The sequence below is a fragment of the Pelophylax lessonae genome, assembly GCF_965119305.1.
Source record: "Pelophylax lessonae genome assembly, chromosome: 1".
Lineage (NCBI taxonomy): Eukaryota > Metazoa > Chordata > Amphibia > Anura > Ranidae > Pelophylax > Pelophylax lessonae.
The window spans coordinates 82,228,543-82,255,679 of record NC_138768.1 but is presented as its reverse complement, the minus strand read 5'-3'; the positions used below and the strand labels follow the sequence as shown (position 1 = coordinate 82,255,679).

Genomic DNA, 27,137 nt, shown 5'->3' with positions numbered 1-27,137 from the left:
CACCAATTGTGGAAGAGAGTTTTATACTGTACTATTTCACCAATTGTGGAAGAGAGTTCTGTACTGTACTATTCCACCAATTTTGGAAGAGAGTTCTGTAATGTACTATTCCACCAATTGTGTAAGAGAGTTCTATACTGTAGCAAGCAAAGCTAACAGAATTTTAGCATGCATCTGTAGCACTACTCCCTTGGGCACTGCTGGTGACGGGTTCCCCTGGGTTACCCAAAGCAACAGTACAATAGTTTAGCGACTTTAAAGTGCCTGGCTCAGTCAAGAAATAGTCTAGGGGTTTGTTTTTTTTTTGTTGTTTTATTGAGAACTTGGATAGGAGACGGGAATGGGTGGGATACTCCAACTTCAATAAACTATGCACAATTTGCTGGGACGTTTAACTGCACTTGAATGCGGCAAGGCCGTTGCTTCACCTTGTCAATAGCGATGAAGTAGTGATAAATGAACCACTTTAGATAAGCTGTACTGTACTGCAGAACACACTTCAGGGTCCTTCCTGGCACCCCCTTTTGTTCCTATTCTTCAGGGCTTTTTACATGGCACCCCCTTTACTGTCATACTCCCCGTGTGAGCTAGCTCCTTGATCCCCTGACTTCACTGGAGTGGTCCCCCTTTCTGGGCCAGACCCTTTGGCAGGTCCCTTAGTATTCATGTTTTTCCCAAAAGACTCTGCCAGCAGTTCCACTGTCAGTTACTCGGGATCCTCTGCAGCTCAGCTCCACACCTGGTTCATTAGGCCGACCCCTAAGATCACCTTCCTCACACACTGCAGGAGGAGAGACAGCGGTCCACCTCCTCCTGGGACTCTGCTTCCCGCCAAAGACGCCCTGTCACATGTCCACTCAGTATTTATAGCCAATCCCAGGATGCATTGCAGAATGTCCTCCCACTGGGACTGCCATAAAACATGATGTGTCACTGGCTAGGTTTCCTCCACTGTCCAACAAGCTCCCTCATTTCATGCAGTGGGGACACACCCTCCGACCCAGTGAATCACACCTGGAAACATGTGACAGGCAACCTAATAGATCAGGCTCCCCTGATAAGCAGCAGGAGCAATAAATGCTTTACCTAGCACCTATCTAGCTAGGAAGGTGCTACACATCAAATCGGATATTTACTCAAGAGATAAAACTTTAGGTCCACCACTTTACAAAACTTTGGTTCAGCCACATCATGGGAGTGCTGTTCAGTTCTGATTACCAGTCCTCAGGAAGGATGTACTTGAACTGGAGAGAGTCCAGTGAATGGCAGCAAAGTTAAAAGGGCCTGAAAGGCCTTAGTTACGAGGAATGACTACAAACATTAAACGTAATCTCCCTGGAGAAGAGGTGATATATTAGCGATATACAAATATCTTAATAAAGATTCAAGCATAGAGAGGAAACGTTTCAGTCTCAGGTAGCTTAACAGGACATGTGGCCACTCAATGAAGTTGGAGGAGAAGCCGTTTAACCTTAGAGGTTTCTTTACAAAGCAGTAAGGCTGTGGAACTCCCTTCCACAGTTGGTGGTGTCTGCAGGGAGAATCAAAAATTCTAAAATAACTCATAGATGGACATCTTAGCAGATGTAATATACAGGGATATGGGAAATGGTATTAACACAAACACACACCCACAAAGGTTGAACGGGATGAACTGGTATCTTTATTCAACCTTACCAACTAGCAAAGAATCTTGAGCTTCCATATCTTGCACCGATAAGAGAAAGCAAGTCTGAAAAAGTTTAATGCATGTATGTACTGTATGTACACCAAATGTATAATTAGGCTATAATTCATAATAGGCTATATTTTTTAGATGCCCAGTGGTATGCATGCATGAATGATATGAATGTCTCTGCCCAGTGGAATCTGTTTCTCTGCATTTTTTTTAGATGTCCATAGCCAAAATATTGGCAAGGATCTTGAGAGCAGAGGATTAGCACCTCAGAGGGATGCCCACCAGCAGGGGAGTGGCATTTCATCACTGCCTTAGCTGACCCAATGATACAAGATGCTTCTGGATACTAGCTGTTTAATAGTAGCAGTTTTGATTGAGCATCTATAGGCTGTATGAAACTGCTTTGGTTCACTAATGCCCCGTTTCCACTGAGCTTTCTGGTACGGTTTGGTTTGGTAAGGTACGCTATTTATGCCGTTTCCATTGTGAATGGTACCCTAATTCCGAACTGTACCGTACCACTTTTTTGGGACCCTTTCGTTGGGGTACCAAGCACATTAGTATCGTACCAACAGGGTGGAGCTACACTCTGCAGAACTTTGATTGGTTGACAGAGAATCGTCTATCACAGCTTTCCTGCTACACCATGCCTATAATGAAAGGGTACTATTGGCAGTGGAAACGCAAGGTGTACCGTTCCGAACCGTACCGTACTGAACCGAACCGTATCGTACCACTCAGTGGAAACGAGGCATATCTGTAAAAATCTGGAAAGTACAAGGCCTCATTTTTAAGCCAAACCAGTATTGTTAATGGAAATTAATAAATACCAGCTCCATGCATTTTATTAGCATGCATGATTTAGTAATGTTTGGGATAATCCTTCACATGCAGATCAGCAGTTGCATCACTATTTAAAATATATTTCCACAGCATCCTTAAGATCACATCTGAGATATGATAAAGATGATTAAAGTGACCCTGTCACCAGCTTGAAAAAAATCTGCCAGAAATCACAGAGAAATCAATAATTTTAAATGTTTACTTGTGTTGTTTTTCACTTGCAATGTGCTTGTGAACTTGATAGAAAATCTAACTATTCCAGGAAAAGTCAATTGCCTAGCACAGCCCCCTCCCCCTTGCATGTCATAGCCCTCTCCTCTTCTGGGAGTATCTATTTACTCACTGTGCTGGCCCAATATCTCGGTCCCTCCACTTAGTTCCTTACATCATTTATTATGTAGCAGCTCTGGGAGTAGTGAAGGGGAATACTCTAGAAAAAGTATTGTCAACAAGGGTTCTGTGGATTCCATGGAACCCTGGGGTTCTCCCAGGGGTAGCAAAGGGGTTCCTTGAGCTGTGGCTAACTGACCTCCCATCTGATAGTGCCTACATATTTCCATGTCCAATGCCACTTGGCAAAGCCAGCAACATGACTGCAAGGGTGTCATTCTGGCCACCTCTGTAAGGGGGGGGGGGGTATTGTTCCCACCACCAATGTAAGGGGCACTTTTCCAATGATCCTTGTTGGACTAATCTTATCAGGGGTTCCCTAATGCCCCATACACACGTGCAGATTATCTGCAGACTTTTGTCTGCAGACTTACCTTTTCTATGTAGTGCAAGGGCCTGCCGGATTGCATACAAATTGAAAGTGGTTAGGTTTGACCTCATATTATATGGTTTTGGTAAGTCTGCAGACAAAAGTCTGCAGATAATCTGCACGTGTGTATGGGGCATAAGACTTGAAAATTATTTCAAGGACTCCTCTGGAGTAGAAGGTTGAGGAAGGCTGCTCAATCTGGGTCATATTAATTACAGCTCTGAATCACCTGGGGCAGCTAAAAAGCACCTAGAAGCCCTCTCAGAACTTTTGAATGTCTACATAAGGGAGGATTTTACTAGTAAACAACATGCATACAATATTTTAAATGCTTATATAGTTTTTGGGAATATTTTTTAAGAAATTAAAGTTCTGGGAACGTGGTCTCTTTAAATCTACTTAGTTAACTGAAAGGCATTGGTGCTACTACCTTCACATCTCCTCTATCTGAATAGCAGTTTAGAAGAGCATGTAGCTACACTGAATACTGGCATCCCATCTCTCTGCCTGTTGAGTCAACAGTGTGAAAGGGGGCATGTGAGTGGCTTGCAACCCAGGCTGACTAGTCTGGCACTACATTCTGCAAGTACAAAGAGAGAAAGATATAAGATTAGGCTTTGTATTCTCATTTACAGCTTCCTGGTATTCTCAGTGAAGGTTATTTTTAACACTACAGCAAACAAATATATTGTAGACATTTCTGTGCTCCCAACCTTGTGGGAAGGTCATTTTCTGTTCCGAGATGACTGTGCCCCTTGTAGAAAGCCAGCTCCATAAAGACATGGTTTGATGAGTTTGGTGTGGAGGAACTCAAGTGGTCTACACAAAACCATGACCCCATTACTACTAAACACCTTTGGGATTAGTTATCTGGTACCCAATAGGGCTAATTTACTAATACTGGAGAGTGCAAAATCTTGTGCAGCTCTGCATAGAACTCAATTAGCTTCAAGGTTTTTGTTTTTTTTTGTCAAAGCTTAACCGCTTGCCGACCGCCGCACGACTATTTACTGCGGCGGTCAGCCCCTCACAGGCAAAGCGACGTAGGGCTACGTCGCTAGCCTGTGAGGGTCTAGGGAGCGAGCACGCGCCGCCGGAGGCGCGCTCCCGTGCAGTCACGGACCCCCCCCCGCGTGTGTCCCCGGCGGACCCGATGACAGGCGGCTTGTTTACATTAGCCGCCTGCCTTTCTCCCCTGTGTATGAATAGTGATCATACGGTTCTGCTATGTATGACCTGTGATTGACTGAGCCACAGCCAATCACAGTTAGAAACACGCCCCTAGGGACACACATAACCCCTTCACTGCCAGTGTCATTTTACAGTAACAGTGCATATGTATAGCACTGATTACTGCAGTAATGTCACCGGTAACCCCGAAAAGTGTCAAAAATGTCAGTCAAGGGTCCGATCTGTCCGCCGCAATGTCGCAGTACCGCAAAAAAAATCACAGATCGCCGCCATTACGCGTTAAAAAAAAACAACAAAAATGACAAAAATCTTTCCCTTATTTAGTAAACGCAATAACTTTTGCGCAAACCAATCAAAATACGCTTTTTGCGATTTTTTTTTTTACCAAACATATGTAGCATAAAACAAATTGGCCTAAAATGTTAAAAAAAATTTAGATTTTTACATTTTTTTGGGGGAATTTCATATAAAAAAAATGTGAAAAATATTGTTATTTTTGCAAAATTGACGCTCTTTTTTGTTTATAGCGCATGATCAAAAAATCGCACAGGTGAGCAAATACCACCAAAAGAAAGCTCTGTTTGTGGGAAAAAAAGGACGTCGAATTAGTTTAGGTACAGCGTTGCACGACCACGCAATTGTCCGTTAAAGTCACGCAGTGCCGAATCGCAAAATAGGCCCTGGTCAGGAAGGGGGTAAAATCTTCCGGTGCTTAAGTGGTTAAAGTGGTTGTAAACCCTCACATATACCTAGTGAAGTGAATCGCCTCAGGTGATACACAGAGATGATACAAGTCCCCCAGGGTTCTGTCCTGGGACCAATCCTGTTTAATTTATTCATAAATGATCTAGAGGAGGGGATATCTAGTACAATCTCAGTATTTGCGGATGATACGAAACTAAGCATGCCAATATCTTCTATGCAGGATGTGTAAACCTTACAAGCGGACCTGAACAAAATTATGGGGTGGGCAACTACATGGCAGATGAGGTTTAATGTTGAAAAATGTAAAGGATTGCACCTGGGTGCCAGAAACCAGAAAGCAAGCTACTCACTAGGGGGGGGGGGGAACCTCTGGGTGAGTCTAGGATGGAAAAGGACCTGGGGGTACTGGTAGACAACAGGCTTGGCAGTGGCATGCAATGCCAAGCCGCTGCAAGCAAAGCCAAAAGAATACTGGGATGTATAAAAAAAGGGGATTCACTCCAGAAATAAAGAGATTATTCTCCCACTCTACAAGACTCTGGTCCGGTCACATCTTGAGTATGCTGTCCAGTTCTGGGCACCGGTCCTCAGGAAGGATGTGCTGGAACTGGAGAGAGTCCAGAGAAGGGCAACAAAAATAATTAGGGGAATGGAGGACATCAGCTATGAGGAAAGATTCAAGCACTGAACTTATTCTCTCTCGAGAAGAGACAATTGAGAGGGGATATGATATCAATGTACAAATACTGTACTGGCGACCCTAGCATAAGGAACAAACTATTCAGAGAAAGGGAATACAATAAGACACGTTGCCACTCACTAAAACTAGAGAAAAGGCGGTTTAACCTTAAAGTATGTAGGGGGTTCTTTACTGTCAGAGCAGTAAGGATGTGGAATTCGCTTCCACAAGCAGTGGTATCAGCAGGGAGCATCGATAGTTTAAAAAAACTAGTAAATGGGCACCTTAAAGACCACAACATACAGGGGTATACAATGTATGGTTAACAGCAAACACACACGCACATCATAGGTTGAACTGGATGGACTGATGTCTTTTTTCAACCTCACTAACTATGTTAATATGTTACTATGTTACATAGGTTTTACTTGTTTAATTGCAGTTTACTTATCTCTCCCCAAAGCTCTAAGTGTGGTTTCTCTCTGGTTCTTCATTTCTCTGTTATCAGCATCCAAACGCAATATTCCCTACGCACACATTCAAGATAACCAGCTGTTCAGTGATGCTGGGTGCTGTAATGACCATAGGTTGAAAATGGTGGATACTCAAAGTGAAGAAATGTCATCAGCACACCAAGGATTCCTCGAAAGGGTCCAAAGCTTTATTCCGTGATCACATGATAAATATATAGCAACATTTTGGAGCCATGCAGGACCACTTCATCAGGCAAGTGACCAAGGAATAAAGCTTTGGACCCTTTGAGGAATCTTTAGTGTGCTGATGACATTTCTTCATTCTGTTATCAGCATGTCTCACTTCTGAGAAGTTTTCCCGACACATGAGATAAATTTGTGATGGGAGAGGGAGCTCAACACAACAGCTTGTCTATTCAAAACACAGCTCTGTATCCTTCCTTCTCTACTGTTTGCTGTGTGAAGTGGGCTGTGTCCCTTTCCTCCCATCAGCTCTCACACAGTGTAACTGCAGCTCTCCACCCCCTCCTCTGTGATACTAACAGATAGAAAAGGATTCTAACACGATTCTGCCCTTTTGAAAGGGTGTAGAGAAGAGAAGACTGCTGACAAACAAGTAAAACTTATGTAGGAGTATTTGTATCATCTCTGTGTATCACCTGAGGCCAGACACTTCACTGGGTATATGAGAGAGTTTACAGCCACTTTAATTGAACAAGCTGAAGTTATAAGGTAATTGGCTACCATGCAGAGCTGCACCAGATTGTGCACTTTCCAGTTTAGTAAATCACCCTCAAAATGGGAGCTAGGTCTTCTCATCTAACATCAGTACCTGACCTCACAAATGCTTCTTTGGCTGAATGGACAATATTTTCCACCAACACACACCAAAATCTTGTGGGTAGCCTTTTTAGAAGAATAAAGGCTGTTAAAACTGCAAAGGGAGGGCCATGGTATTGGAATGGGATGCCCAACAATATAAAGTATAGGGAAGGGATGATGGTCAGGTGTTCACATTTGGCTATGTATATTGGACATAGTTATTAAATATTATCATGAAGCATTATCGTTTAGGCTGCATTGGGCAAACCCCTGAGAGTGCTAAATTATGTAGTTCTCTTTTAGTTAACCCTCCTCTTATGTTAGAATTCCATTACTATCCATGATGTTAGGGTCAGTTTTGACCCGTGTTTTAAATCAGCCATAAAATACCCTCTGAATAATTATTTATCATCAAATTTGTTTCTTACCTCTTGGTTACCTTGTTAGGCTTCTTTATCCTTGAAAAGATTGGTTTTAATATTTTTGGTGTGACCCCTAGACCTTTCTTTTGATAGCATACCTCTCATTGTCAAATTGAAAAAATGGTATAATAAAGTCAGCAACTCTGAAATGAATTTGTCCTATGTTTCTTCACTTTATTTAGAGAAGCAGACAAGCAGGAAAAGAGATAGGCCCCTCCCTAACTACAGCTCACAGGGTTGAGAGGGGATTGGCTGTCACTGTTACTAAGCAGAGAGAGTGTTTATGATTTCAGTTTTGGCACTTATTAGTGTCCTAAAATCCTATATTATAACTGGGTCAGAATTGACCCTAACATCATGAACGTCTTAATTTTCACCACAGTATTTTATAATTTAGTGAAAAGGATTATTTTTCTATTACATTGTTTAAATAGAGGTTCCTGACAAAGTAAAAAAATCTTGATGCAATAAACAAATTTATGTGATACTTATAGACATTCAAAACCTGAAAACGGGTCAGTTTTGACCCTAACACAAGAGGAGGGTTAAAGAAATTCCAGAGTTAAAATCTTTTCATCTTTGAAAAAACCACCATTTGGTTGTCATTTGAATACCTTTGACATAAAAAAAAAAATCACAGTATTTCCACCTCTACGCAGTATACACACCAGGGATGTCAGCCTCAACCGCTCAGGTTCCTATACACTTAGTAAGCATACCTTTGAACAGAGAGCTGAGGTCTGATAACAATTTTTCACATTCATGTATTTTGTAAAAGATAAGAGATTTGGGGAATCCAAACAAACCCAGCAGAATTTAAAGGCGTTTTAGCTGAAGCCTTAGCATATGTGACTAAGGCCGGCCATACATGGTTTTAATTTCTAATCGATAATGGCCAGAGTATATGTACTAATTTGATCGATAAATTTCAAACCATTTCAATATTTATTGCATTTAAACAGGGTGTTGCTTTGGGTTTTAAACAAATCTCAACTTTCAGTTTTTACATCACCTCCAGCAATTAATAATCAATAACAGCACTTATTTCTTATCTGTTCTAATATTCACTTACTGTCACACTTTTCTATGATTGTACAAACTGTGGTGTGTCATTATATATATTATTGTAAATCATTCTCCTGAAATGTTTGATTTACCATTCTGCAATATCTATGTTATTTTATATTTATTACTGTTCTAATATAAATAATCTATATAACTTATATATAAAATCAATATGAATCAGAGTGGTAAGTGCAAATATGATTAATGTGGATTTTAGAAGCTGATTATTCCAATTGATGTCACAGAGTTATATTTGGCCTCTCTCAGGCTGGAGGGTGCTGGTTCCAGCAGTACTACAACCTATGTTTAAAGTGTACCTGTGGGGTTCACAGCAAACATTTTTCCTCAAAGTAGGGTAATAGAAAAAAGAGGATGCACCTGTGTTTTTTTTTTTATTTCTTTTCCATTTATTTTTAATATGTTAAACCCTTTGCCCAAAAATGGGCATGCTTAAGAGAGGAACATGGCTGCCATTAGTGTTCTCATTTTAAAAATTGCTTGTTTCCAAGCGGCGCATGCCATCATCACTTTGTAAATCACAGATCCAAAGAAAACATACTGAAAGTGAGTTTTACATTTTACCAAAAACTAGGTGGCCCTCAACTGAACAAATACAGAAAAATACATATATACGTAACTATACTGTACAGTGGATCAACTCTAATAAAAAAAATTAGGTGCAAACAGTAAAATAGTTAAAACACATATGGGTCCTTGCACTTGGGTGTCTTAGCCCAATCAATTCTAAAGCTGGAATCATTCCTCTGCTTGGGCAGCCCGGGTGCAGCATACAGCCTCCTATAGACATGAATGGCAATGCATTCTGTACTCGAATATACAGCGGCGCTATCATAAACATGACAAGGTCCTTGCACTCGGGCGACTTAGCCTATTCAATGTTAAGGTTAAAGTTGGACTCCTAACCAAATCTTAACCAAATCACCAATCACCACAATTATTTCACCTCCACACTTGGGAGACCAGAGGTGGGGGACTTGAGTCACATGACTTGACTTAAGTCAGACTTAAGTCACCAGTTTGAGGACTTGAGACTTGCTTGACTAAAATTAATTCAGTAAAATTGACTAAAATTAAATTTAGTTAATTAACTCGACTTGACTTTGACTTGGTATTCATGACTTGAGACTTGACTTTGACTTAAGACAGATGACTCAAAATTACTTTACTTTTTTAAGTTATTAAATATTTGCATTTTCTCAAGATGTGTTAAAGCAAAACTAATGTGCCTGTTATGTTTCTAACACCGCAGTCACTTAAAACACCTCAGTGTGTTCTGATTGTTAGGACACTGGCTGTTTAACAATGGAAATACTTAACATGTTTTTAGTGACTGTGGTGTTGAAACATGACCGGACGAAGGATTGACATTCAAAGTGTTTCTTTAATATGAAAAGAAAAAAGCACTAAGCAGTTTTGTTGAAAATAAAACAAAACCTTTTCTGACCACTGACTTTTAACTGATTTAAAGGTGAAAATTGGGGTAGATCAGTATTTTGACTTGATTTGTGACTTGACCAAAATAAATGACTTGACTTGACTTGACTTCTAGCAGGGACTCGACTTGACTTGCTTGTTTTTCGCCACTGTAACTTGAGACTTGCTTGTGACTTGCTCAGATATAGGTTCTAATCATTAGGTGATCTTAGAAAGATGTGTGTCATTTTTATTATATATTTTGTTATATACTGTGTATGGACACTTAATGTGGATTTGTATATATTTTAATTACATCACTGTTTTCACCTACATGTATAAGAGCCGGTTCACACTGGGGCGACTTGTCAGACGACTTGGTCACCTGACAAGTCACACTCCGTTCAGTGCAATGGAACCGTTCTAATCAGAGTGACTCAAGTCGCTCCGACTTAGAAAAAGGTTCCTGCACTACTTGGGGGCGACTTCGGAGCGGCTTGCTTTGACTTCTATTAAAGAAGTTGTTTGCAAGCCATGCTGAAGTCGCGCTGCAGGGAGCGGCTTCAGAGTCGGGCGGCTTTGAAGCCGCCCCAGTGTGAACCAGCTCTTATAGTTGATCTATTGTAAATGATATTTACATACAGTGGCATACCAATAGCCAGAGCAGCCGGCGTGGCTGCTATGGGGTCTGGGGAAAATATACATAGAAAATCTATTTGGATGTAAAGATAGCAAACCCAGTAGTGTATCATTAAGGATTGCAAAGGTTGCTGTTGACACTGACCCTGTACCGCCTGTGACATTTCCAATCAAGAACAGATGACATCAGACACACATGAGCAGACTTCTGAATTGTTGTCATTAGTCACAGTTCCCTTTTTGTAGGCTGTGCAGTAAGGAGACTCTGTTTAGGTGTCCTAATAGTGTAAAGTGGAACATTAATGTTAAAAGTTTATTTCCTGAACTGCCGCTCCTACCTGACAATTTCTATCTATAACACCGCTCCCTAGTAGTGTACGGATTATGCTGTAAGCTCTCCTGTCACCTGTCTTTGATTCAGACCTACTTTATGTGAGGCCCTGTTCACACCTCAGCGTATTTCAGCTCATATAATGCTCATCTCTGAAGTCTCAAAACGCCCAACAAGCAAAATCCCATTCATTTCAATGGCCACTGTTCACATATGAGCTCTTTGTCACCTGAAGCTCAAAAAAGTACATGAGCTTCTTTTTTGGCAGATTACAAGATTTTTTGTTAGATGTCAATGCCTGCCTCCAAACACATGCAAAAAAACACCTGAAAAAAGCCAGAAAAAACACCTGAAATGAGCCCAAATAAACACGCGTGAAAACAATGCGCTCAGGTGTGAACGGAGCCTCAAAGTGTTACTAAACCCACAACAGTAAAAATCAGTGTGTATATGCAGTAAAGCATAATTGCTATACTCACTGTGGAACCTAAGGGGTTAAACCTATGCACTGTGTAAAAAGGCTGTTTGATGCTGTCTTCTCCGATCCTCCCCGTCTTCCACAGTTCCCAATCCATGTCCTGATAGTGCAGTCTTGGGGGCACTCTGCACATTCTCAGTTTAGTGTGTTTTTCTAGAGATATTTATTTATTTATTATTTGGGATGGTGCGTGTGATCGGCACAGGCTCAGTCAGCACTGTCCAGACAGAGGGTCAGGGGTTATGTTGCCTCCTAAGACAGTCAGAGGAGAATTAAAACTCATCCTACAAGCTTTGACCAGTGTTCGGCTAGACACTGATAGAAGTCACAAGCCTGATATATACTGCTGATGAGAAAAGATATTTATCAGTTTATATTCACTAAAATAATTGCATTTCCATATTCTGTGTACTATGGGAGACCAGATATAGTGAATGCAGGATCTGGGTTTAGTAACACTTTAAGATCAGTGACAGTAGAAAGGTTGCTGGGAAGGCCCTATCAAAGATTTGCTGTAGCATGAATTGTAGTTACACTCCTGGTTTTATATATTTATATATATATATATATATATATACAGTGGTGTATTTAGGTTTTGTGCTGCCCTAGGCCTGACTAAACTTGGGCACCCCCTAATTTAAATATGACCCACCCCTTCCTGTAAAGGCCACACCCATTCATGTTTATGACTCGCCCTGTTATCTGTAAACCACAGACTACAACCAGTTTTTCAGTGCCCATCGGTGCAGCCCCATCATTTTCCATAAGTTCAGCCTCATCGGTGCAGCCTTATGAGTGCAGCCTCATTACTGGCCATCAGTGCAGCATATCAGTGCAGCCTCATCAGTGGCCATCAGTACAGCCCCGTCAGTGGCCATTAGTGCAGCCTAACAGTGCATCATATCAGTGCTGCCTTATCAGTGGCCATCAGCGCAGCCTCATCAGTGGCAGTCATTGCAGCCTCATCAGTGGTCATCAGTGCAGCCCATTAGTGCCAATTAGTGCAGAATATCAATGCAGCCCCATCAGTGAAGCTTATCAGTGCCCACTTTTTTGCTGCCCCCCTGCAAAGTGCCACCCTAGGCCTGGGCCTTGTTGGCCTAGGCCAAGATACAGCACTGTAGATAGATAGATAGATAGATAGATAGATAGATAGATAGATAGATAGATAGATAGATAGATAGATAGATAGATAGATAGATAGATAGATAGATAGATAGATAGATAGATAGATAGATAGATAGATAGATAGATAGATAGATAGATAGATAGATAGATAGATACAGTACACATATATACCTCTCAACTTTTTGAAATGGGAATGAGGGACACCTTTTAGTAAAAGTATGTAAGCACAGGACCCACCCCCTGCTTAAACGAGACTTAAAGAGGCGCTCCAGCTACCAAAAAATAAATAAATAAAAGTCAGTAGCTACAAAAACTGTAGCTGCTGACTTTTCAAAACCAGCCACTCACCTGTCCCACGGTTCAGCGGTGAGCTCACCCCAGTCGTCTTCATTCTCTGTTCCCCCCTCGACAGCGCCGACATCTTCACCATGGGAACCCGGCTGTGACAGCTTGCTGCATTTAAAAATGCAACAATTTAGAAATGTGACCAAAGGTTTAGCACTGGGAAACACTTTTTGAAAGATAGTGCATTTTATATACAACTATATAGATTAGACCAAAATAAGGAACACATGAGGAGGAAAGAGGGACTTTGTTCCAAAATAGGGACAGTTTCTCGAAATCAGGGACAGTTGGGATATATATATATATATATATATATATATATATATATATATATATATATATGTACTGTATATATGTTTTTCTGTATTTGTTTAGTTGAATGCCACCTAGTATTGGGGTGCTTGTACCCATAAAAGAGTTGAGTTGGACCACACATCACTGCTCTGGGTGTATTAAGTAAACCCATCGATGTTTATCACATAAGGCCATGTTAGGTAAGCATGCCATTAATTGTTAACCTCTATAAAAAAGGGAGAGGTAGGTATTATGTTCATTTGAATGTGTGCAGCCAGTAATCCAAGTTTTTTTTCTTTATATTTTACAGGTCACATTCATCCATTCCTGGTAAGTGACCTTAAAGCCTAATATTTAGCTTGGCACTGAACTATGCATTCTTATTTTATTCTATGAGCCCTGAAAATTGGCTGTGCTTTATCAGAGGAGATATAAGCCACGGTTATCATGGTCACACTTTGGGGTTGATTCACTAAAGGCCATTAGACAAATGCAGTTGCTCCACCGCTTTGTAAATAAGGGTGAAATTCTGCTGATTTGCATCATCCAATCATGTGCAAGCAAAAATGCTGTATTTTTTTTTTTCCTGCATGTGATTGAGTATTCTTTCGCAAAGTGAAGCTTCGCCTCATTTACTAAGGCTCTTTTTGCCTTTATTAAATCAACCCCTCTGTGTCATTCAACCCTGCCTTTATTGTCACCCTACTGGCTGCAGATTGTGGAGGATGACCTTAGTGGCCAATAGGGAAACAGGAGGAGCAGCTTTTTATAGGTTGAATTTGATAGGAAGGGGAAATAGAAGTTACCATTGCTCACTTGTTTTTTGGTGAATGCTCTTGACCTGTTATCCTTATTCTTCCTTCACTACCTAGTTAGCCACTAAAATAAGCATCTGCATAGCATGGCCTCCAACGCCTAAATGGCTACATGCTAATTCCATGCAGCTTCATAAACAACAATGTAATTAATGTTTGCTTGTTTTTTTTTTTTTCCAAAGGATTATTTTTAATCCAAAAGTAGTCTAAGATGATTTCTTATAGGAGGCTCTGGTTATAGCATATTTCTTGGTATTGAATAAGCTCTTGCATATGGCCATCTATGAGTACATCACCAATGGTAACCAGCACAATAGATAGGGGCCAGAAAGCTACAGCAATGGAAAGAACTGTGAAAAATGTAAAAACAAAACGATTGATAGAATTAAGGTCACACAGAGCAAATTTACCCACTTCAGCCTCGGAAGGTTTTACCCCCTTAATGACCAGGCCATTTTTTGTGATTCGGCACTGGGTTACTTTAACGGTTGTGCGATACTGTACCCACATACAATTGATGTATTTTTTTTCACACAGATTTGAGCTTTCTTTTGGTGGTATTTGATCACCTCTGCGGTTTTTCGATTTTGCGCTATAAACGAAAAAAAAAAGATTTTGAAAAAAACGCCATATTTTTTACTTTGTGCTATAAAACATTCCCAATAAAAAAAATTAAAAAATTGTATTTTTTTATCAGTTTAGGCCAATTTGTATTCTGCTACATATTTTTGGTAAAAAAAATTCCAAAAAGCGTATTTTAATTGGTTTGCGCAAAAGAAAAGATTTTGCATTTACAAACTACGGGATAGATTTTGGGACTTTTTATTTTTTTATTAGTAATGGCAGCGATCAGCGATTTTTAGCGGGACTGCGACATTGCGGCAGACAGATTGGACCCCTAACTGACATTTTTGACACTTTTAGGGGACCAGTGACATTACTACAGTAATGAGTGCTAAATAATATCCACTGTTACTGTATAAATTACACTGGCAGGGAAGGGGGGATCAAAGGGGTTAAATGTATGCCTGTATGCTTACTGACTGTGTGGAGGGATGATTCTGTGACAGGCACAGAGAGATCGGGGCTGTAGCTTAGCTGAAACTGCTGAATTGATCTCTCCCTGCCTGTCTGACAGAAGATCCGCCTGCTTTGTTTACATAAGCAGGCGGGTCTTCTCTCCGTTTCTCCGACGATCACAGGAGGGCAGCAGCAGTCGCCTAAACACAGCGGGAGGGTGGCTCCGGCGGAGCGTGCATGCCGCCGAAACCACATGCACTCAGTCACGTAGAACTACGTGACGGGACGCAGCCAAGCCACTCTGCCGCAGTCATATTGGTAATAAAAGTGGTTAAACAAGAAAAAATAATACCCTGAGCTTTAAAGCCTAAGAACCCTTTCACACTGATACGTTTTTCCTGCATTATTTTTTATTGAATATTTTTCTGAAGACAAAATGAAACAGATAAAAGACAAAGAAAAGCAAGACCTGAGTCTGTTGAATATTATAAAACAGTAAGGTTAGGCATTAATGTGGATACAGCAAAGCTAACAATATAACAAATTATTGTGGACATTAGCAGCTGTAGCGCGTATGGGTAATAAGGTAAAGGGAATTGTCTAATGCCTCCTGAGACCCCAGCTGGGAACAAACTGTGTCAAGGGGGAATGACAACACTCTCACAATAGGATAAAAGCCTTGCAGTGCAAAGTTGACCACAAATAATGTAGAAAAGCATAGTGGTGATTTTACCCAAAACACCAGGAGGAGTAAGAGAAGGAGGAGAGCAGACAGATCCCAGAAGTCTGAATTGACTCTTCCTATATGAACCTTAAGTCCTCTGGGGTAAATAAGGAAGGAGAGGGTAAAAGGGGTCAAAGATAATGTGAGGAAGAGACAGAATGGATAAAAGGATGGAAAAATTCCAGGTAGTAGAGATAGGAGACCAGGAAGGAATGAACATGTTTTTGGATATGGTAAGCTGATGTTTCTACAGGGGGGTCAGTATTTTCACATAATTTGACCATGGTTCCCAGTTCGCTTCAAACTTCTCAGAGGAGTTTTAGAGCCTGCTAACCATCTTCCCTGGGCCATAATCCAGGAGATTTTTCTCTTAGCACCAATGAAGGACACATTAGGTTGCTTCCATGTGCTGGCAATGGTCGGTTTAGCTCCTGTTAATATGAAAAAAATGAGTTGTTGAAGACTTTTAGTGGCAGAAGCTATTGGGAAATTGAGCAGTGCAATATGGGGGGATTTTGTGATAGGTAAGCCCAAGATCTTGCGGAGCATGTTAAAGACTTTATTCCAAAAGCTTCTTATTTTGGGACAACTCCACCATACATGCAACATGTCTCCTATGTGTTCACAGCCTCTGAAGCAGGTTGGGAAAGAAGAGGGATAAAGTTTAGTCAATCTTGTGGGGACCAGGTGCCATCTCATCATGAATTTTAGATTAGCTTTGGCCATAGCTTTGTTCAAAGTGCCTTTGGTGGCCCTGAGGGAATTCTTATTCAAGTCTTCGAGATCCCAAACATGAGCTAAATCTCTTTCCCAAGCTAACATATTAGGGGTCTTGGTCTGGGCTGAAGAGAGTGAGCTGTATATCACTGAAATTCCCCTCCCTCTGCTCCATGGCTTGACCACACCAGTTTTCATAGGGAGCGATGTGGGGTGGACTAGGTTTTGGATCCCAAAGTTTATGTAGAAAATTTGAAATTTGAGAGAACCCGAACTTCTCAGAAGCAGGCATATCAAGTTTTACTAGCACAGTACCGTTTAGATATTGGACCAGATGGGAGAAAAAAGTGACCAATTTTATATAGTCCTTTGTAAAGCCACCACTTAAAGACCTAAATTTCCATACCCAGAGGGAATTGCGGGTTCCTGAAAATATGGGCCAAAGGCCTAAGGGAGGATACTAATTGCGCATGAGTCCTAAGGGTGTCCCATAGAGCAAAAAAATCAGGGTCTCAGTTTAGGAGACCACCATAATAAGTAATCTAATGTATGGCGGGGGAGTCCTGAGCGCCGATATACCTAAGAGATTTCACTTAGTTGGGCCGCCTGATAATACCAATGGAGGTTCGGCAAGCCTAGGCAACCTTTTTTGTGGGAGCAGAAAAGCACAGTCTTGGACAAGCAGTGACCCTTCGATCCCCAGTTGAATTTGATAATTTTGGTCTACAGGCATTTCAGGAAATCCCTGGGTATTGGAATAGGAAGTGATCTAAAAAAATAGAGAATTTGAGGAAGCAGGGTCATCTTGATCAAATTTATCAAGGGGGGTAATTAGCTTTGTAAAGCTGGTCTATCCTGGAAGCTAGATTAACTCCCAAGTATGGAATTGTGTCACTCCAAGAGAAACCAAACTGTCCTCGAAGGGTTGTAACCAGGGAAAGTGGTAGGTTAATATTTAGGGCTTGTTATTTGTTGTAATTTACACAGAGACCCAAAACCTTGGCAAAGACCTCTAAGATGTGGCAGATATTTGGAAGAAAATTCAAAGGGGAAAGTAGGAGATCATCTGCAAATAGAGCACATTTATGGGTTTGAGGGCCGCAATTATTCCCTCGCATGTCAGGATTCTCTCTGATAGCTATAGCTAGTGATTATATTGCAATAGCAAAGATTAATGGAGATAGGAGACAACCCTGCCTAGTATCACTTGAGATGCAGAAAAAGATTCAGAGTAGAAGCTCTGCAGACGTAGCTGAGCCTCTGAAGTTGAGTGTAAGGCACCGATGATGTTAAATAAACACTCACCAAATCCCCAACCTTTCAGGATGGCAAATAAGTAAGGCCAAGAAACAGAATCAAAAGCTTTCTGGAGGTCTAAGGATAGCAGAAAGCCTTCCTGGGCTTGACTGCCATACCAACGTGAATTTAAAAGAGAGATGATGTCAATCGCCCTGTAGATCTGGTCCAGCCTCTGTCTCCCAGGGATAAAAACCACCTTATCCTTATGTATGTAAAGACCTATAAAGGAAGATATACAGTCTGCAAGGATCTTGGTCAGAATCTTAAGGTCATTATTTATAAGAGAGATCGGGCGATAGTTGCTTACTGAGCTTGTGCCTTTGCCTGGTTTAGGTATGATCGAAATGTAGTGAGTTAGGAGATAGATCCAAGGGGGCGCCTCATCGTAATGCATTAAAGAAGCGAGCAAGGTAGAGAGAGAGCATGGTAGAAAAAGTTTTATAATACGGGACAGAGAACCCATCCGGGCCTGGAGCAGAGCCGCTTTTTAAATTTTTGATCACTTGTGACGATTTATCAGCAGAGATTGATTGTTTTAGTCTCTGTCGATGACGTTCCTCCAATTTGGGGACCAGAATTGAGTCCAGTAGACGATCCAATTCAGGTTGAGACAGGTTCGTACCTGGGTTATAAAGTTTTTGGTAAAATTCCTTAAAGGTTTCTAAAACTCGATTTGGGTTTTGGGATAATGTGCCTCCTGCTATCTTGATTTTGGGTAAAGCATGAGAGCAAATTTTAGGTATAAGCCTGCCTGCGATCATAGTCCCCAATTTTTCTCTTTGACAGTAAAACCGAGCATTACTTCAACTTTTCTCTGCCCTGGAAGTGAGTGCTAAGTTGAAAGTCGTCTGAGCAGTGTCAAATATTAAGACTTAGGATTGCATTTATGTGCTGTGCTCAGAGCCAGGAAGTCTCTCCCTTGCTTGTTGACTTCAGCGTGTTTAGCCCAGCGGATCTGAGAAGCAATTTGGATAGGTTTTCCCCTAATTCTGACCTTGTGGGCTGCCCATAGGCTCTCTGGAGAAACCTCCTGATTATTATTGAGGAGAAAATACTCTTGAATGGCCTTCCCAATTTCGAGTACTCTAATGGGGTCGCTGAGGATAGATTTATTTAACCTCCATCCGAAGTCACCTCTCTGACCAGAGGGATGAGGGAGAGTCAAAAGAACTGAGGAGTGGTCAGACCAAACCAAGTCTTTCATATAAGATTTAGAGGCCAGGGGCACATGCACCGTGGAGATAAGGATATGGTCAATCCTTGAAGGATTGATGAGGATGGGAGAAATGGGTGAAATCACGTAGCGTAGGATTTCTTTCTCTCCATATGTCTACAAGGCCCTGTTGGGATAATAAACTGGCGCTACGTAAGCTCTGTTTAGAAGGACATGTGAGACATTCTCCGGGAGGTCTTTTTTTATCCAAACCTTGGTCAAAAGCAACTTTTGAGTCTCCCCCGAAGAATACTACACCTTCATACAACGGGTTCATAATTTTAAACATACTTTGGAAGAATTGTGCCTGACCCCGATTTGGCGCATAATAAGAAATAAACGAGAAGATTTGGCTATCAATAGTCCCTTAGCGAGTATAAATCTTCCCTCTGGGTCTTTGTGCTCAGCTACGTTTCGTGAGAATAGGATTGCAACCCCCTTAGTTTTATCTTCTGCATTGGCCAGGAAAAGGTGGGGAATTTAGCGTGAATAAATGAAAGACAGTACTGTTTAGGAAAATGGGTCTCTTGAAGTAACGCTGCATCTACCCTGTGAGTATGATAATGCTGTAAAATTTCCCTCCTTTTAATTTGTGAATTCAGGCCTTAAGGATTTTGGGATATTACCCTAAAAGGGGACGTAGGGTGTTTGGTGTTAGCCATGGAGCATGAGAGCATAGAAAATCAGGATAAAGTATGCAATCACCATGTTCCAGACCAATGTGTGCTCGATGAGACTCAGTACTTGGGCTGACATTAGGGTAAAAAAGGTTGCAAGAGGCTTGTTCATCCAAGGCTTGTCTCTAGAGAAAAAAATTAGAGTTAGAAAAGCAGGAAAGAAGTAGGAACTTAAGTAAAGATGAAAAAGTACAATGGGTCGAAAGTAAACTCCGAAGGTGGCGAGGATCATAACCTCCTAAACCTTCATCGGAGAGCAAAAAATCCTCCTCTGCTGGAGAGGAGGTAGTCCCTTTTGGAAAGTCAGATGATCCAAGTTTCCAAGACAGGAGGAGGGGAATGAGTACAGCCCCGGCTGCTTAGCTCCCTAAGTAAAATATGGGCTAATAGTAGGCCATAAGCCTAGGTAGAGCCAAGGGAACCCCAGTATGATACAGATTAGCATAAAAAAAACACAAAAAAAATGTACACATAACAGTAAAACCAACCTTAGAGAAAGGGGAAGGGGGGGGGGATAAAGGGATAAAGAGGAGAGGAATGGGAAGTAGAGGTAAGTAGATATGGTTGGGGATAGGGGTTATGGAGTGAAGAGGGCAGGGGTATAAATAACAAAAAACTTTGTGTAAGTGAAAACCTCATGGGATCTCACCTACATAACGAGGCAATATTGGGGGGAGCTTAAATTCTAAGTTGAGTGAGCGCAATGTTTCAATATGACTCATGAAAAACTATCTCAGCTAGTATTAAAATGTAGCTACAAAAGTGTAGAGCCAAGTCAAATAAAAAATAAATAGTCCACATCCCTAGAATAAAGAATCATCCCTCTAACAGAGCAGGGGATAATGCTTAAAGAGGAAAGGGGCTATGTCTGCGGTTAGTACCATAGGATCATTGGAAATGATCGAACAATGAGATAAAACAAGGAAAACAAATAGTTGCATTAGTAACAGCCAGTAAATCAGATTATAGGATTCAGTATCTATGAGGACGGGTCCGAAAAAAATCAGTGAAAATGAGTGGACTTCCATATGGGAAGGACTTGACAGAGCAGTAGCGAACTGAGGACCCTCCATCAGGGGGGACGACTGTCCTTAGGTTTCTTGGTCTTAGATTTTTGCAAAAGAGGAGACAGTGGGCTGGAGCGAGGTTGACTTGTTCCTGAAGCCGAACCATGAGGAAGAGAGGAAGGTTTCTGCGGGATCAACTTTAATTTCAGCAGTGGATTCTTGACCTCTTTAAATGTGGCAAAAGTGTAGGATTTCTGTTTATATTCAAATTTTAAGCTTCATGGGCAAAGCCACCAGTATTTTATTTCCTTCAGAGTAAGTGTGGCCAGCAATGGTTTAAAGGACCTCTCGTCTCTGGATTGTGGAAGGAGATAGGTCAGTGAAAATTTGTACAGGCTGACCGTGGGAGGATAGATGAGGCAGGGATCGAGCTCTCAGCATTAACTCCTCCTTAACGTCATAAAAGTGTGGTTTAACAATCACATCTCGTGGTAGGCCATCAGTGCGTGGGGGCTTAAGAGCTCTATGAGCACAATCTAGCTCTAGCCTGTGAGGTTGTATGTCTGGGATAAGTTCCTTGTTAAAGGATCTAACAGCATCAGGAACATCTTTAATCAATTCAGGTATACCTCTGATTCTGAAATTGTATCTCCTGCTTCTGTTTTCAAGATCATCGATTTTCAACAAAGCAGCATCCAGTTGTGTCTGGAGCTCTTGTATGCAATCTGAGTTTTGGTTGATTCTAGCTACTCAATGATCGAGTTTCTGCTCGATAGCAGGACCCTATGTTTTGTAGTTCCGCTTTAATGTCACCTCCAATCTTGGAGACAGTATTAGTCAGTCCTCGATCTAGCAGCTCAGCAAGTTTAGTGAACATTGCTGAGACATGATCTTGGTTGCCAGGTGAGAATCCTGCGGATGGGGACAGAAAGTGGGTCTGGAAAACACCTGCTTCCATAAGAAGGCATGGGAGACCTTCCAATGTGCACCCAATGAGTCACTCGGTGGAGGGTGGGGATACAGGGCTCACAAAAGGAGTACTCACAGATGATCCAGGTGCCGGGCTCATCGTGGGAGATGTCATCTGCGGGGGCTGTAAGAGAGCCTGTAAATGTGATTGTGTGCCATCCACCATCTTGGGATCCGCAGCCTGGCATACACTCGCAGAAAACTGGTTAGTTAGGTCCCGGCGTGCTGTCCCTGCAAGCATAGGGAATACCGGAGGGTTCTCCCCAAGGTCTGGCTGCTGTTGGTGCTATGTCAGAAGGGTTCTTTAGACCACGGGAGGCTTCAGTCTGCCGGGCGGGACAGAGCTCCTGCATCAATCGGCCATATCAGGAGCCGCCGCACATGCGCCTCTTTAAGAGTTCCATTATTGTCTGTCCTGACAGGAAGTGAGACAAAATATCCCTAATAGGAACACAGGCAGCAATATTATGTAGATAACTGTAAGGGCACCAATGGAATAGTTTATTGTTAGAAGATCAACAAGAGAAGAAGGCCAACATGTTTTGGGGGGTTTACAAAATCCCCCTTTATCAAGGCTTGTATGTCCTTCAGGATATCACGAAACGCATTGGCATTCTCATTTTGTTAATCTTCTAATATTAAACTATTTTGTACTCTTATCACCAATGGTGTGGCACCCTTACTGGATACTAGCTTCTGAATATCCTTCAGCACACTTTTTATGCATGAGCAGCAATAAAAAATGATGTTCTAACCCTTCCCTGCTCTATCCAAAACAAAAACAAAGTTTTAGCAGGAGTTAGGCTTTAATGAACCAGATCCACGTCAGTTGTTGATTTATTATACCTTATAATTTAAACTTAGAAAAAAATAACCATAGCTATGAATAAAACAAAGCTCATTAGTCCCATTTGCAATTTGCTATTTTTTCTTTATTCTTCCTTTATACAGATAGCGATGTTTATGATGATGTGGAAACTGATTTCCCACCTCCTCCTTTAGAATCTAGGTAAGTATGAAAAGCTGTAAAAACATTTTCATAGTTTCAGTTTAATTGTTTAAAGAATGTCACCAGCAAAAGAATTCTGTTTAGAGAAACTAAAATATCATCATAAAGCAGGGGTGTCCTAAATTTTTGACTTTCCTGGGCCATAATGGATTAAGAGGAATTATCTTGGGCCGCACATAAAATAAACAATCGTAAGGATAGCTGATGAGCAGAAAAAGTCGGGCAGGTCACAAGTTACCGATCACTGATATAGATAATGTATAGTGAGGGAAAAAAGTATTTGATCCCCTGCTGATTTTGTACGTTTGCCAACTGACAAAGAAATGATCCGTCTATCATTTTAATGGTAGGTTTATTTTAACAGTGAGAGACAGAATAACAACCAAAATATCCAGAAAAACGCATTTCAAAAGAGTTATAATTTGATTTGCATTTTGATGAGTGAAATAAGTATTTGATCCCTTAACAATCAGCAAGATTTCTGGCTCCCAGGTGTCTTTTATACAGGTAATGAGCTGAGATTAGCAGCACTCTCTTAAAGGGAGTGCTGCTAATCTCAGCTTGTTACCTGTATAAAAGACACCTGTCCACAGAAGAAATCAATCAATCAATTAGATTCCAATCTCTCCACCATGACCAAGACCAATTAAAACCTACCATTAAAATTATATATTGATCATTTCTTTGTCAGTGGGCAAACGTATAAAATCAGCAGGGGATCAACTACTAATTTCCCTCACTGTACCTATCTGAGTAATAAAACTTCATTTATTTATTTTTTTTTGGCAATATTTTTTATTGTGAAAGTAAAAGAGGGCATCATAAAACAAGTTCAATATTTGACACTGTTTTTCATAGACTATGTGCTTGTGTTGGGTAGATGGAGGGGGGGTTTGGGCGGGAAGCTTTGGAGGGGGGGGGGGGCTCAACTGAAATCTAAGGGCCACTCCCAGAAGGGTGGAATGCCAAAGAGTGTTAAGCGGCCACAGCACTGGAGGGGAGGGAAGGTAAGAAGGCCTATTGGGGAGGTAACTATCATGTCTCTTCTCTTTTAGGGAGACTTAGATGGCCTTTGTTGATGCTGTTGAATCTGATCTTCAAAGCTTAACCTAGTCGTCCCTAATCACAATGAAACAAATGTGTCTAGGGCCAAACATTCATATTATTTATTGTACCTTTTGCTAAGGTAGAAAATTACATTTTGAGTTTCATGTGTTTTAGTTTATTTATGAGCAAAAGAACTGACACTCTGGGAAGGTCACCGGATTACAAGACTCTCAAGAAGATGGAAAAAGAGGAGAAGGAATTCAGGAAAAAATTTAAGGTAACATTTTGGTGAAACAGATGACATTTCATTCTACTTTATGCACTGCAGCATGTTGTGATGTGGCGTAGTGTGTCATTGTTTCAGTGAACTGAGTTAATAGGAAAGAAGGTCAATTTCCCTGTCTAGGTGCTGGAACTGGATCGGGCAAGGTTGCTCATTGCATCCCAATGCATATGGTGTAAATGGGCCTTGAATCAATTAACTAGAGGGGTTTATTAAAAGTATCCCTTTACCTTACTGAGATGTTATTTAAAGTTTGGTATATATACTGTATAAATATTAAATAATGTATTGGGACGCCTGCCTTAACACGCACATGAAATTTATTGGCATCCCAGTCTTAGTCTGTAGGGTTTAATATTGAGTTGGCCCACCCTTTGCAGCTATAACAGCTTCAACTCTTTCGGAAGGCTGTCCACAAGTTTTAGAAGTGTGTCCAATTAAATGTTTGACCATTTTTCCAGAAGCGCAATTGTGAGGTCAGGCTGTGATGTTTAACGAGAAGGCCTGGCTCACAGTCTCTGCTCTAAATCATCCCAAAGGTGTTCTACCGGGTTGAGGTCAGATTCTGTGCAGGCCAGTTAACTTCCTCCACCCCAAACTCCCTCATCCATTTCTTAATGGACCTTGCTTTGTGCACTGGTCCAAATGATTTGGTGGAGGGGGATTATGGTGCGGGGTTGTTTTTCAGGGGTTGTGCTTGGTCCCTTAGTTCCAGTGAAGGGAACTCTTAAGGCGTCAGCCTACCAAGATATTTTTGACAATTTCATGCTCCCGATTTTGTGGGAACAGTTTGGGGATGGCCCCTTCCTGTTCCAACATAACTGCCCACCAGTGCACAAATCGAGGTCCATAAAGACATTTGGGTTGGAGGAACTTGACTGGCCTGCACAGAGTCCTGACTTGTGCGTGTAAAGGGCAGGTGTCCCAATACTTTTGGTATTATAGTGTGTGTGTGTGAGTGTGTATATATATATATATATATATATATATATATATATATATATATATATATATATATATATATATACTGTATATATACAGTATGTGAAAACAATGAATTTGCGCTTTAAGAGCTTATAGAGCTGCTGGCACAATCATCTATACTACTGGTGTAAAACAATAAGATTCTCAAAAAGTCCCACGCTAAAAGTAATTGTAGCACCCTCCTAGATAGGTACTAGTGAGAGAGTATAGTTTTGAGCTCTGTCTGCTTACCAGAGGGGCTGCAGGTAAATCTATATTGCTCTCTGCCTACCAGAGAGCAGGATCTGTTACTTAGGTCTGCTCATTGTGCTCAGTATGCGATTCATTCAGTCTGGATAGTGTTTCATGCTGGTCCAATAGGGAGGCATGTTGGACAGTGGGAGGAAACCTGACGAATGGGTTCATAGGCTTTTGATACAGTCCAGATGATTGGCAGAGGGAAGGTCACCTCGGGGCATTCTGGGATACTGTATAAAAGCCAGGAGCCAGGGGCGTAACTAGAACTTTCAGGGCCCAGGTGCAAGAAATCATGAAGGGCCCCCCCCCAACACTGCCCTAAAACTCCTTCAAGACCCTCAACCTCTCACAGGCTTGTAAGGCCCCCTGGACACCGATGGGGTACATACAAAAAAAAAACTACTGTATATACTTTATATATAATATTCTTTCATTAAAGGGAATGTGAACCTCAACAATCAATTTCTTTGATTTGCCTCCTTAGGATCGGTAAAATCTGACCTGGGGGAGACCAGTAATAGTGCTGTTGGGGAGAGGGGGGTATGGGATCAGTGGCAGGACTGGTAGGGAGGGGGGAATGGGACCAGTAATAGTGCTGATGGGGAAAGGGGGGTATGGGATCAGTGGCAGGACTGGTGGGGAGGGGGGAATGGGACCAGTAATAGTGCTGGTGGGGAGAGGGGGGTATGGGATCAGTGGCAGGACTGGTGGGGAGGGGGGAATGGGAACAGTAATAGTGCTGGTGGGGAGAGGGGGGTATGGGATAAGTGGCAGGACTGGTGGGGAGGGGGGAATGGGACCAGTAATAGTGCTGGTGGGGAAAGGGGGGTATGGGATCAGTGTCAGGAATGGTGGGGAGGGGGAAATGGGACCAGTAATAGTGCTTGTGGGGAGAGGGGGGTATGGGATCAGTGGCAGGACTGGTGGGGAGGGGGGAATGGGACCAGTAATAGTGCTGGTGGGGAAAGGGGGGTATGGGATCAGTGTCAGGACTGGTGGGGAGGGGGAAATGGGACCAGTAATAGTGCTGGTGGGGAGAGGGGGGTATGGGATCAGTGGCAGGACTGGTGGGGAGGGGGGAATGGGACCAGTAATAGTGCTGGTGGGGAAAGGGGGGTATGGGATCAGTGGTAGGACTGGTGGGGAGGGGGGAATGGCAACAGTAATAGTGCTGGTGGGGAGAGGGGGGTATGGGATCAGTGGCAGGACTGGTGGGGAGGGGGGAAGGGGGGAATGGGACCAGTAATAGTGCTGGTGGGGAAAGGGGGGTATGGGATCAGTGGTAGGACTGGTGGGAAGGGGGGAATGGGAACAGTAATAGTGCTGGTGGGGAGAGGGGGGTATGGGATCAGTGGCAGGACTGGTGGGGAGGGGGAGATGGGACCAGTAATAGTGCTGGTGGGGAGAGGGGGGTATGGGATCAGTGGCAGGACTGGTGGGGAGGGGCAAATGGGACCAGTAATAGTGCTGGTGGGGAGAGGGGGGTATGGGATCAGTGGCAGGACTGGTGGGGAGGGGGAAATGGGACCAGTAATAGTGCTGGTGGGGAGAGGGGGGTATGGGATCAGTGGCAGGACTGGTGGGGAGGGGGAAATGGGACCAGTAATAGTGCTGGTGGGGAGAGGGGGGTATGGGATCAGTGACAGGACTGGTGGGGAGGGGGGAATGGGACCAGTAATAGTGCTGGTGGGGAAAGGGGGGTATGGGATCAGTGTCAGGACTGGTGGGGAGGGGGGGATGGAAACAGTAATAGTGCTGGTGGGGAAAGGGGGGTAGGGGATCTGTGGCAGGACTGGTGGGGAGGGGGAAATGGGACCAGTAATAGTGCTGATGGGGAGGGGGGGTTATG

The 27,137-nt window shown here is 42.2% G+C and overlaps 1 protein-coding gene across 1 annotated transcript in view; it reads left to right on the top strand.

The window, feature by feature from the left end:
* The window catches only part of FYB1 (FYN binding protein 1), a gene marked incomplete at its 3' end in the record, with an annotated part of 246,374 nt that overhangs the window by 198,009 nt on the left and 21,228 nt on the right, over positions 1–27,137 (top strand). The window contains exons 13-15 of the mRNA XM_082275208.1: positions 13,598–13,617; positions 22,680–22,737; positions 23,959–24,061. Coding sequence (XP_082131334.1) covers positions 13,598–13,617; positions 22,680–22,737; positions 23,959–24,061 — 181 coding nt within the window. The remainder of the gene's footprint in view (positions 1–13,597; positions 13,618–22,679; positions 22,738–23,958; positions 24,062–27,137) is intronic.